Source organism: Callithrix jacchus, chromosome 17 (assembly GCF_049354715.1).
Source record: "Callithrix jacchus isolate 240 chromosome 17, calJac240_pri, whole genome shotgun sequence".
Classification (NCBI taxonomy): domain Eukaryota; kingdom Metazoa; phylum Chordata; class Mammalia; order Primates; family Cebidae; genus Callithrix; species Callithrix jacchus.
In genome coordinates, this window is record NC_133518.1 from 81,501,308 (window position 1) to 81,514,315 (window position 13,008).

Sequence of the window (13,008 nt, forward strand, 5' to 3'; positions counted from 1 at the left end):
TTAAGCTCTTATTTAAAAAAAAAAGATTGCAAAATTCTTTTTATTTTTAGCCCATTTTATTTGAAAGTATGGAAACAAAATAAAAAATTATCAAACAGTGTGGAAGTATACACGTTAAATCTGGATCTATGTAAAAATGTTAATGGTGCTCTTTAAGAGATTGTTGGGGAAAGTGCTTTTCTTTAGTAAGTTATGGAGATTTTTGTGATGTTCTGATTTTTCATATTGAATATTACTTATATCAAAAAAATAAAAAATTAAGACTGGGCACAGTAGCTCATACCTATAGTTCCAGCACTTTGGAAGGCCAAAGCAGGCAGATTGCTTGACTCCAGAAGTTCAAGACTGCCCTTGGCAATATGGTGAAACCCTGTTTCTATGGAAAATTAGCCAGGCATGGTGGTATGCGCCTGTGGTCCCAGCTACTTGGGAGGCTGTGGTGGGAGGATTGCTTGAGTCGGGGAGGTGGAGGTTGTTGTGAGCTATGATCTTCCCACTAAACTCCAACCTGGGCAACAGAGTGAGACCCTGACTCAAAAATAAATAAATGAATAAGAATATCTCAGATTATGCCTAAGCTAAGCTATTGCTTAAAAAAAAAAAATACAAGGCCTGGTGTGGTGGCTCACGCCTGTAATCCCAGAATTATGGGAGGGTGAGGTGGGCAGATCACCTGAAGTCAGGAATTCAAGACCAGCCTGGCCAACATGGCAAAACCCTGTCTCTACTAAAAATACAAAAATTAGCCGGACATGGTGGCGGGCCCCTGTAGATCCAATTCCTCTGGAGGCTGAGGCAGGGAGAGTTGCTTCAACCTGGGAGGTGGATGTTGCAGTGAGCCAAGGTCACACCACTGCACTCCAGCCTGGACAAGACTCTGTCTCAAAACAAACAAACAAAATAAATAAATAAGAACACAGAATGTTGTCATTAACCAGTCACTGTGCTTTACAATAGGTCTCTTGAACTTACTCCTCTAACTGTAAACACATATTCTTTGACCAACATCTCCTCAACTCCAACCCCTATAGTAATGGATTTTAAAAATTATAAATGCATGTGTTAGAGAATGAAAAATAAACAATGTGTATTTTCTATTAAATGAAATGAGAATTTTTTTTTTCCCCTCTATACGCATTGCTTAGACCTTAAATAATAACAATTTACTGATCTTTCTGTTTCTGATTTGGAGATTATGATTATTTGGGAATTTTGATAGAAGTAGCTTTCAAAAAAGCAACTATTACAGAGGAAAATAAGATTTACTGGGCAGGACGTGGTGACTCATGCCTGTAATCCCTTAACTCTTGCACTTTGGGAGGCCAAGATGGGAGGATTGCTTGAGGCCAGGAGTTCAAGACCAGCCTGGTCAATATATTGAGACCCCATCTATATATCTCAAAAAAATTTTTTTATAATAAAAGATTTGCTTAGAAGATTAGAAACAAGGGTAATATCATGAGATGACTTTGACTTTACCTTACATACCTTTAGATTATTTGAATTTTTAACAAGATGTGAATTATAATAGGAAATATATTTCCATTAGATAAAAAAGTTCTACCACTTAGTTAATTTTACCACTTAGTTTAGAATTAACTGTAGATTGAAAGAAAGTTGCAAAAAAAAAAAAAAGTTCCATATAGGAAAATCCCTTCATCTAGTTTTGTTTTAAAACCTTGTATATTTCTGTCTTTTTAGCACCGTGTTTGGTTGGCCTTCCTTTGTAATAGCTGTTATTTAATTGAGGTTATAGGTTTATGATCATTTTATGTAAAGTAGACATTTCAGTAAAATAAATCCAGAATCAGAGCTAGGCATTGAGTAGACAAGGAGGTGTGGATTTTGATATAAGTTAAGAGATAATCAAGATATAATTGTACTGTGTTTACAGTGTAGATTTTACTGTAAGATTAAATGTCACTATAGCTAACTTTGTCTCTGGTCTGGCTTTCTGTTGTCCCTGTGGGTGCAGCAATGCAGGGTCTACCGTGGGGGTAAGTGGCCCCATGGAGCAGTGGGTGCGCCAGACCAAGAAGGCATCCCGGATGCAGACTTTGTACTTTACGTTGGTGCTCTGGCCACTGAGAGGTGCAGCCATGAAAACATCATCTCTTATGCAGCCTACTGTCAGCAGGAAGCAAACATGGACAGGTAAACCTTCCTCTGAGACGTAGTTTCTAAGATCTAATATGGGAACTCTTAAAGCAAACTGTATTTTTAGTGTTAAGATTACAGGAATCTTACATTTGCCAGACTGCCTTTGGTAGAAATAGCACGCTGCCTGGATTTGGAGCGGCGTTAGGCGAGTGATTAGACTGTAACTAATGTGGTAACCCAAGTTTTTAGTCAAAGTGAGAGAAAAGTCAAACACTTCATTTGACTTTTCTCTCTGCCATTCCTCTTCCATCTTGATCCTATTGTTTTTGCTGATATTCCAGAGAATAAGTCTGCTGTCAAGTGAGCCTGGTGCGGTGGCTCACACCTGTAATCCCAGCTCTTTGGGAGGCTGAGGTGGGAGGACCACTTGAGCCCAGGAGTTCGAGACCAGCTTGGGCAACACAGACCTCATCTTTTTTTTTTTTTTTTTTTGAGACGGAGTTTCGCTGTTGTTACCCAGACTGGAGTGCAATGGCACGATCTCGGCTCACCGCAACCTCCGCCTTCTGGGTTCAAGCAATTCTCCTGCCTCAGCCTCCCGAGTAGCTGGGACTACAGGCGCGCACCACCATGCCCAGCTAATTTTTGTATTTTTAGTAGGGACGGGGTTTCACCTCGTTGACCAGGATGGTCTTGATCTCTTGACCTCGTGATCCACCCACCTCAGCCTCCCAAAGAGCTGGGATTATAGGCGTGAGCCACCGCGCCCGGCCTCAGACCTCATCTTTTAAAAAAATAAACAAAATTAGCCAGGCATGGTGGCATGCTTCTGTGGTTCCAGCTACTCAGGAGGCTGAAGTGGGAGGATTGCTTGAGCCTGAGAGGTTGAGGCTACAATAAGCTGTGATCATGCCACTGCACTGCAGCCTGGGGAACAGAGTGAAACCTTGTCCCCCACAAAAGAGAAAAACAAAAGGCCAGGTGCGGTGGCTCATGCCTGTGATTCCAGCTCTTTGGGAGGCTGAGGTGGGAGGATCACTCGAGCTCAAGAGGTTGAGACTAGCCTGGGCAACGTGGTGAAACTCCATCTCTTAAAAAAAAATACAAAAATTAGCCAGGAGTGATGGCATGCGCCACCAGCTATCAGGTAGTCCAGCTATTCAGGAGGCTGAGATGGGAGGATCATTAGAGCCTGGGAGTTGTAAGTCACAGAGAGCTGTGATTGTGCCACATGCACTGCAGCCTGGGCCCCAGAGCCAGACCCTGTGTCCAAAAATAAATACATAAAAAAGTCTACTGTCAAGAGAATTTTCTGTCCAGGTGACTAACACCTAAGGAAACAACTTGAACTTTAATTTTAGCACCTTCTGTGCTAAAACTGTTAAAATGTTAATAATGACTGATCATCTAATTATCATTTGTTATATGTGATTCACTTAGTTAAATATCACTTGAAAATTCAGAGTTCTCTTTATTTACAAAAGGTTTCAAAAAATTTTCCTGTGAAGCAGCCCAGCCTCGAAATGAAAAGTGAGATATGCAGAAGATTGCCTGTTGCATACCAGACAAATTAATTAAAGGCGGTAGAAATTGCTCTATGTCTCAGAATAGATTGTATGTAACATTCTCAAATCTAGGTGAGGTTAGAGTTGAGATGAACTGACTTCGAAGAGAGTCAGCTATTTTTTTGAGATGGAGTCTCTCTCTGTCACCTAGGCTGGAGTGCTATGGTGTGATCTCGGCTCATTGCAACGTCCACCTGCCTGGTTCAAGTGATTCTCCTGCCTCCACTTCCCCAGTAGCTGGAACTACAGGCATGGACCACCACGCCCGGCTCATTTTCTTATTTTTAGTAGAGATGAGGGTTTCAGTATGTTGGCCAGGCTGGTCTCTAACTCCTGACCTCAGGTAATCTGCCTGCCTTGGCCTCCCAGAGTTCTAGGATTTTGACCAATTCATGAATTTTGTGTTAGAATTTGAGCCTTTTGACCAATAGATAGATGTTTAACACCTTAGCAATGGTCCTTTCATGCACATGAATTAGTTATACTGACTTCTCCTAGATTTGTTATGAGAAAAAGCAGTTATCTTTTTTTTTTTTTTTTTAAGATGGTGTCTCGCTCTGTCGCCCAGGCTGGAGTGCAGTGGCACAATCTCAGGTCACTGTAGCCTCTACCTCCTGGGTTCAAGCAATTATTTTGCCTCAGCCTCCCGAGTAGCTGGGACTACAGGTGCAAACTAAAACATCTGGCTAATTTTTGTATTTTTAGTAGAGACAAGGTTTCACCATGTTCATCAGACTGGTCTCAAACTCCTGACCTCTGGTGATCTGCCTGGCTTGGCCTCCCAAAGTGCTAGGATGACAGGGATGAGCACTGCCCCTGGCTTTAAGTTATTCTTTTTCAGGGAAGTGAAACCTTCCCTTAGAATTGCTATATTGCATTAATTGATTTCACGAATATTTGAGTGGCCAACAGACTAGGTAAACGGGATGTTCATGTGTACCTGCCTCATGGAACTTAGGGATTACAGAGGGAGACAGGTATTAAATATTCCGGCAAATAAACATGTGATTTCAAAGTATGATAAATACTTTGTAGAAAATAAATAGAATGCTGTCACACAGAATAGAATAAAAGGCTTGTAGATCAATTGAGCAAGGAAGACCTCTTTGAAAAAGGGAAACTTCAGCTGCAACGTGAACATTGATAGGCTTTAGCCAAATAAAAAGATGTGTGAAGAGCTTATGCAAGGCAAAAGCCATGTGTACCTGTTGCTGTCAGAAGCCACTTCAGTGGACACTGGTTGGAGGACAAGTTCTTGGAGAGGCAGACAGGATTGTTTTATTCTGAGTGCTGTAGGAAGCCGCCGAAGAGTTTTAAGCCTGGAAGTGAAACCCATTTTGTATTTTACAGGTCTCTGTGGCAATTTTTAAATAAATGAATTGTAGTCATACTTCTTCTAATTCTAAGTCTGTTACTCTTATCTATGAAGAAAATATACAGTATTTTAAAAATTTAAATAAGATAAATGTACTTTGTAAATAGGCAATTATACTTTGATGATCTTTGTGGTATATCCATGTGAAATGTTAAGATAGTGGTAGGAGAACTGAGTTTGGGGTTGTTTAGCATTGTTCATTGGCCACAGCTTTTGAAAGACAGGTAGGTGCATGTTGGAACTGAATTACTCTGGACTCTTGAGTCCTAGTCTGCCCTTGGACTCTCAGGTTCTAGGCACAGAGAGAGATTGTAGAAGTGTGTAGATTCTAAATGGTGTAGGATTTGGAAGAAGATGGTGGGAAGGTAGAAATATTTATGTGAATGTACGAGTGTTGGAGCAGGAGAAAGGGAATAGCAAACAGAGATGAGAAGGGTCAACAGCTTTCAGCAGCCTGAGCCATTCACTGATTGCCCCATTTTATAACTGGTTTCCCTCTCTACCTGCTTGTCTCTGTGCCCGTAGATGAAATGCTGAAGTCAGATATGGATTTTGCAAGTAAAATGGTGTTAGAATTTGAGCCTTTGAGTTCATTCATTTTTGGGCATTATATTGATATATTCCAAAAGTTCATTTTAAAGTATAATCAGTGATGCCCTTTTGCGGAAACAGGCGTTGATTTGCCATGCTATAGGAAAGCAGAGGATACATGTCTTGAAAGTAAAAGATAGTGATGGTACAAAGTAACATTTGATATTTGGCAAAGATTTCTCTGTCCTTGAGCAGTGTTTGATGGAGAAGTAAGTGTTAATAAATATTGTTCTGTAATATAATTTAAAAATTCAATGTCTGTTTTGACAGGCCAATAGCAGGATATGCTAACCTGTGTCCAAATATGATCTCTACTCAGCCTCAGGAGTTTATTGGGATGTTGTCCACAGTGAAACATGAGATTATTCATGCCCTGGTAAATTCTACTGTTACTGTTCTTTCCTTCATGCCTCGATTTTCTGCTTAGTGTGTTATCATTTTTATACATATATTGCATTTTAAGATGATGTGGATTCTTAGATTCATGTTCAATAAAAATACAAAAATTAGCGGGGTCTGGTGGTACGCACCTGTGGTCCTAGCAGCTACTTGGGAGGCTGAGGTGGGAGGATGGCTTGAGCCCAGGGAGGTCGAGGCTGCAGTGAACCAAGATTGTGCCACTACACTCCAGCCTGGTGATAGAGGCAGACCTTGTATCAAACAAACAAACAAAAAGATTTATAAAGATTTTTCCTCTTTTAAAATTCTAAGATTTAAGAATTAATGATGCTGAAAGGACGATGAAAGTCTATGGATATGGCTGAACCCTGGGCTGCTGCTGATTTTTTTTATCCCCCCATGAAATATTTTTATTTACAAAATCAGATTTGATTTGTACTTGTTAATAGTTTTAGACCTTCCACAGTACTTTATCTTCAGCACAGGTATAGTTTTAGCTTGCAAAAATAAGTTTCACTAGTTTTATAGTAAAGAAGAACTGCCCTTTCATTTTTCTACTTTACAAATTTAAAAAAGTGAACTTATATGGAAGCCAATTCATTGGCTTAGTCAGTTATGACACATAGGGGTATGAGCAGAGAGTTTGTGCTTCAGAGAAAAACGCAAAACCATGAGAAAAGCTGTCGCGAGTGTCACCTCCATCAGACTGCTTTCTTGCTTTGTTACTCCATGCTGTACTGTTTGTTCTTATAAAATGTCGTCAGTGACTGCTGCGAGGGGACTAATCTAATTTAACTAGTCTCTTTGGTAGTCGTTTTAATCTTGGGTTCATGTTTTTTTTTTAAATCCCTCTATTTCATTTTACCTCTGAATTTATAGCTATCAGATTTATACAAGCAACCTAGAGGCCTTGGTTGTTACAAGTGAAACCATGGGATTTGTTACTGAGTTCATCATCAGCTCTTTCTCTATAAATATTTCACATCTCTGATCTTAGATAAATTTAGCTAAAGTATTAAATATTAAAAATTAATTTGGCTACAAAGTTAAAGGTAGGGTAATTGGTTCTTCATACATTAACTAAGCATTTTTTATATAGAGACATATTCCCTAATAATCAATTTCTTTTTTAAAGCATTTTATTATTATTATTTTTAATTGTACTTTAAGGTCTGGGGTACATGTGCAGATCTTGCAGGATTGTTGCATAGGTACACACATGCTGTGGTGGTTTGCTGTCTCCATTTCCCTTCACCAACCTCAGGCATTTCTCCCAGTGTTATCCCTCTCCAACCTCCCCACGCCCCGCTATCCCTCCCCTACCCCCCAGCCCCCAACAGACCCCAGTGTGTGACATTCCCCTCCCTGTGTCCATGTGTTCTCATTGTTCAATACCAGCCTATGAGTGAGAACATGTAGTGTTTGGTTTTCTGTTCTTGTGTCAGTTTGCTAAGAATGATGGTTTCCAGATTCATCCACGTCCCTTTAAAGGACATGAACTCATCCTTTTTAATGTTATAGCTTCATGGTATTCCATGGTATATATGTGCCACATTTTCTTTGTCCAGTCTATCATTGATGGGCAATTGGTTTGGTTCCAGATCTTTGCTATTATAAACAGTGCCGCAGAGAACATACATGTGCATGTGTCTTTATAATAGAACGATTTATAATTCTTTGGGTAAGATTGCTGGGTCAAATGGAATTTCTATATCTAGATCCTTGAGGAATCTCCATACTGTCTTCCACAATGGTTGAACTAATTTACACTCCTACCAAAGGTGTAAAAGTGTTCCTATTTATCCACATCCTCTCCAGCATCTGTTGTCTCCAGATTTTTTTTTTTTTTTTTTGAGATGGAGTTTCGCTTTCGTTACCCAGGCTGGAGTGCAATGGCGCAATCTCGGCTCACCGCAACCTCCGCCACCTGGGTTCAGGCAATTCTCCTGTCTCAGCCTCCTGAGTAGCTGGGATTACAGGCGGCACACGCCACCGTGCCCAGCTAATTTTTTTTTTTTTTGTATTTTTAGTAGAGACGGGGTTTCACCATGTTGACCAGGATGGTCTCGATCTGTTGACCTCGTTTTTAATGATCACCATGTTTTTTAAGGCACTGTCACAGCTCACTGCAGCCTGAAACTGCTGGGTTCAAGTGATCCTCCCGTCTTAGCCTCCCAAAGTGTTGAGATTAGAGCAGGGAGCTCACGCCTGTAATCCAGCAAGCAATCCTCTCACCTCAGCCTCCAGAGTAGCTGGGACCACAGGCACGCACCATCATGCTCTGCTAATTTTTGTATTTTAAGTAGAGATGGGGTCTTGCCATGTTGCCCAGGCTCGTCTTGAAATCCTGGGCTCAAGTGATCCTCCTGCCAAAGTGCTTGATTACAGGCATGAGCCACTGTGCCCAGCCCTTCTGCTGCCACTTCTGATAACCATGTGAAAATCCTTATAGGGAGGAAGTAGTGATGACTTACCACTTTCTCAAATTAAAGGAAAGGAAATTGTCAGCTAAATAATTTTTTACATGTGTATTTGAGCATATACAAATGTTTGTCTTCACAGTAATTTGTAATTACTTAATGTAAGCAATTGTCAGTCTTGGCCATGCATTTCAGTGTACTGCTTCTGTCATTTCAGCTCCTGTCCAGCTCTTGTTCAGAAGTGATACCTGATACATTTTCAAAACAGGAAGAAGGGCTGGGAGTGGTGGCTCTCACCTGTAATCACAGCACTTTGGGAGGATTCTTCTATATATATAAGAAGGCAGGATAACTTTAAAAAGCAGACAGACTTTCAGAACCACTTTATAATGTACACACACACACACACAGCAATTAAAAACACAACAGCTGGTGCTCTTTATGGTTTTAAAACTCTAATGTACCTGGATATATAATTATAATTATAGAAATATTTACCTAAAGTAATTTGAATTTAAAATTTATAAATATGGAACACTGAATTTCTGTTCATTTACAATGTATGTTAAGTTCCTATTGCAGTATTGGCATGGTGCTTTTATGTACCAGTATCAGTGCTCTCTTTTGATCACAGGCCTGTAATTAGGCTTGATATTTTTCGCTTTCAGACATTTTGAACTCTTTCTTATAGGGTTTCTCTGCTGGACTGTTTGCATTCTACCATGATAAAGATGGAAATCCTCTCACTTCAAGATTTGCAGATGGCCTCCCACCTTTTAATTATAGGTATTTTTTTATTTCTGTTCTTGTTCTCCTTTTTTAGGAGGGTGCTAAGTCTAGAATCTGAGAATCATAGCATATTAGATGCCGTAAATAATAATATCATTATGGCAAACCCAAGGCCATTATAGATATTAAAACAAAATAGGATATAAGAGGCCATTTTATGGAAAGCATAACTTGTGAGACAGGCAATTTTATATAATGATGTAAGTAAGGAGGAGAGAGAGACCCGCATACAAGAAGGATTCTTTTTGTTTGTTTGTTTGTTTTTTTAAATTGCATTTTAGATTTTGGGGTACATGTGAAGAACATGCAAGATTGTTGCATAGGTTCACACATGGCAATGTGGTTTGCTCCCTTCCTCCCCATCACCTATATCTGGCATTTCTTCCCGTGCTATCTCTCCCCAGCTCCCCACCCCGCACTGTCCCTTACCTATTTCCCCCCTGACAGATCCTAGTGTGTGATGCTCCCCTCCCTGTGTCCATGTGTTCTCATTGTTCAACACCTGCCTATGAGTGAGAACATGTGGTGTTTGATTTTCTGTTCTTGTGTCAGTTTGCTGAGAATGATGGTTTCCAGGTTCATTCATGTCCCTACAAAGGACACGAACTCATCATTTTTTATGGTTGCGTAGTATTCCATGGTGTATATGTGCCTCATTTTCCCTGTCCAGTCTATCATTGATGGGCATTTGGGTTGGTTCCAAGTCTTTGCCATTGTAAACAGTGCTGCAGTGAACATACAAGTGCATGTGTCCTTATAGCAGAATGATTTGTAATCCTTTGGCTATATACCCAGTAATGGGATTACTGGGTCAAATGGAATTTCTATTTCTAGGTCCTTGAGGAATCGCCACACTGTCTTCCATAATGGTTGAACTAATTTACACTCCCACCAACAGTATAAAAGTGTTCCTATTTCTCCACATCCTCTCCAGCATCTGTTGTCTCCAGATTTTTTAATGATCGCCATTCTTTTTTTTTTTTTTTTTTTTTTTTAATTTTTTATTGGATTTTAGGTTTTGGGGTACATGAGCAGAGCATGAAAGACAGTTGCGTAGGTACACACATGGCAGTGTGCTTTGCTTTTCTTCTCCCCTTCACCCACATTTGGCATTTCTCCCCAGGCTATCCCTCCCCACCTCCCCCTCCCACTGGCCCTCCCCTTTTCCCCCCAATAGACCCCAGTGTTTAGTACTCCCCTTTCTGTGTCCATGTGTTCTCATTTTTCATCACCCGCCTATGAGTGAGAATATGCGGTGTTTCATTTTCTGTTCTGTGTCAGTTTGCTGAGGATGACGTTCTCCAGATTCATCCGTGTCCCTACAAACGACACAAACTCATCATTTCTGATTGCTGCATAATATTCCATGGTGTATATGTGCCACATTTTTCCAATCCAATCTATTATCAATGGGCATTTGGGTTGATTCCAGGTCTTTGCTATTGTAAACAGTGCTGCAATGAACATTCGTGTACATGTGTCCTTATAGTAGAACTATTTATAGTCCTTTGGATATATACCCAGTAATGGGATTGCTGGGTCAAATGGAATTTCTATTTCTAAGGCCTTGAGGAATCGCCACACTGTCTTCCACAATGGTTGAACTGATTTACACTCCCACCAACAGTGTAAAAGTGTTCCTTTTTCTCCACATCCTCTCCAGCATCTGTTGTCTCCAGATTTTTTAATGATCGCCATTCTAACTGGCATGAGATGGTATCTCAATGTAGTTTTGATTTGCATTTCTCTAGTGACCAGTGATGGTGAGCATTTTTTCATAAGTTTTTTGGCCTCATATATGTCTTCTTTTGTAAAGTGTCTGTTCATATCCTTTGCCCACTTTCGGTTGGGGTTGTTTGTTTTTTTTCTTGTAAATCTGTTTGAGTTCTTTGTAGATTCTGGATATCAGCCCTTTGTCAGATGGGTAGATCGCAAAAATTTTTTCCCATTCTGTTGGTTGCCGATTCACTCTAATGACTGTTTCTTTTGCTGTGTAGAAGCTGTGGAGTTTGATTAGGTCCCATTTGTCTATTTTGGCTTTTGTTGCCAATGCTTTTGGTGTTTTGGTCATGAAGTCCATGCCTACACCTATGTCGTGAATGGTTTTGCCTATGTTTTCTTCTAGGGTTTTTATGGTGTTAGGTCTTATGTTTAAGTCTTTAATCCATCTGGAGTTAACTTTAGTGTAAGGTGTCAGGAAGGGGTCCAGTTTCTGATTTCTGCACATGGCTAGCCAGTTTTCCCAACACCATTTATTAAACAGGGAATCCTTTCCCCATTGCTTGTTTTTGTCAGGTTTATCAAAGATTGTATGGTTGTAGATATGTTGTATTGCCTCCGATGCCTGTGTTTTGTTCCATTGGTCTATATCTCTGTTTTGGTACCAGTACCATGCTGTTTTGATTACTGTAGCTTTGTAGTATAGTTTGAAGTCTGGTAGTGTGATGCCTCCCGCTGTGTTCTTTTTGCTTAGACTTGACTTGGCTATGTGGGCTGTCTTTTGGTTTCATATGAAGTTTAAGGTGGTTTTTTCCAGTTCTGTGAAGAAGGTCATTGGTAGCTTGATGGGGATAACGTTGAATCTGTAAGTTACTTTGGGCAGTATGGCCATTTTCACAATATTGATTCTTCCTAACCATGAACATGGACTGTTTCTCCATCTGTTTGTGTCCTCTCTTATTTCCTTGAGAAGTGGTTTGTAGTTCTCCTTGAAGAGGTCCTTTATGTTACTTGTTAGTTGTATTCCTAGGTATTTTATTCTCTTTGTAGCAATTGCGAATGGTAGTTCATTCTTGATTTGACTCTCTTTCAGTCTGTTATTGGTGTATAGGAATGCTTGTGATTTTTGCACATTGATTTTGTATCCTGAGACTTTGCTGAAGTTGCTTATCAGTTTCAGGAGATTTTGGGCTGAGACGATGGGGTGTTCTAGGTATACTATCATGTCATCTGCAAATAGAGACAATTTGGCTTCCTCCTTTCATATTTGAATACCCTTTATTTCTTTTCCTTGCCTGATTGCTCTGGCTGGAACTTCCAATACTACATTGAATAGGAGTGGTGAGAGAGGGCATTTTTGTCTAGTGCCGGATTTCAAAGGGAATGCTTCCAGTTTTTGCCCATTCAGTGTGTTATTGGCTGTTGATTTGTCGTAAATAGCTTTTATTATTTTGAGATACATTCTGTTGATACCGAGTTTATTGAGGGTTTTTAGCATAAAGGGCTGTTGAATTTTGTCAAAGGCCTTCTCTGCATCAATTGAGATAATCATGTGGTTTTTGTTTTTGGTTCTGTTTATGTGGTGAATTACTTTTATAGACTTGCGTATGTTGAACCAGCCTTGCATCCCTGGGATGAAGCCTACTTGATCATGGTGGATAAGCTTTTTGATGTGTTGTTGCAATCGGTTTGCCAGTATTTTATTGAAGATTTTTTGCATCTATGTTCATCATGGATATTGGCCTGAAGTTTTCTTTTCTTGCTGAGTTTCTGCTGGGTTTTGGTATCAGGATGATGTTGGTCTCATAAAATGATTTGGGAAGGATTTCCTCTTTTTGGATTGTTTGGAATAGTTTCAGAAGGAATGGTACCAGCTCCTCTTTGTATGTCTGGTAGAATTTGGCTGTGAACCCATCTGGACCTGGGCTTTTTTTGTGTGGTAGGCTCTTAATTGCTGCCTCAACTTCATACCTTGTTATTGGTCTATTCAGGGTTTCGACTTCTTCCTGGTTTAGTCTCGGGAGGACGCAAGTGTCCAGGAATTTATCCA

At 40.1% G+C, this 13,008-nt stretch overlaps 1 protein-coding gene across 3 annotated transcripts in view; it reads left to right on the plus strand.

The window, feature by feature from the left end:
• Positions 1-13,008, plus strand: part of LMLN (leishmanolysin like peptidase) — a 99,898-nt gene that overhangs the window by 19,337 nt on the left and 67,553 nt on the right. For 2 of the 3 annotated variants that reach the window (XM_002759782.6, XM_008984142.5), the window contains exons 6-8: positions 1,976-2,154; positions 5,902-6,007; positions 9,142-9,236. The exons of the other annotated variant lie outside the window; for it this stretch is intronic. In XM_002759782.6, the coding sequence (XP_002759828.3) occupies positions 1,976-2,154; positions 5,902-6,007; positions 9,142-9,236 (380 nt within the window). The remainder of the gene's footprint in view (positions 1-1,975; positions 2,155-5,901; positions 6,008-9,141; positions 9,237-13,008) is intronic. 3 annotated transcript variants of the gene reach the window in all.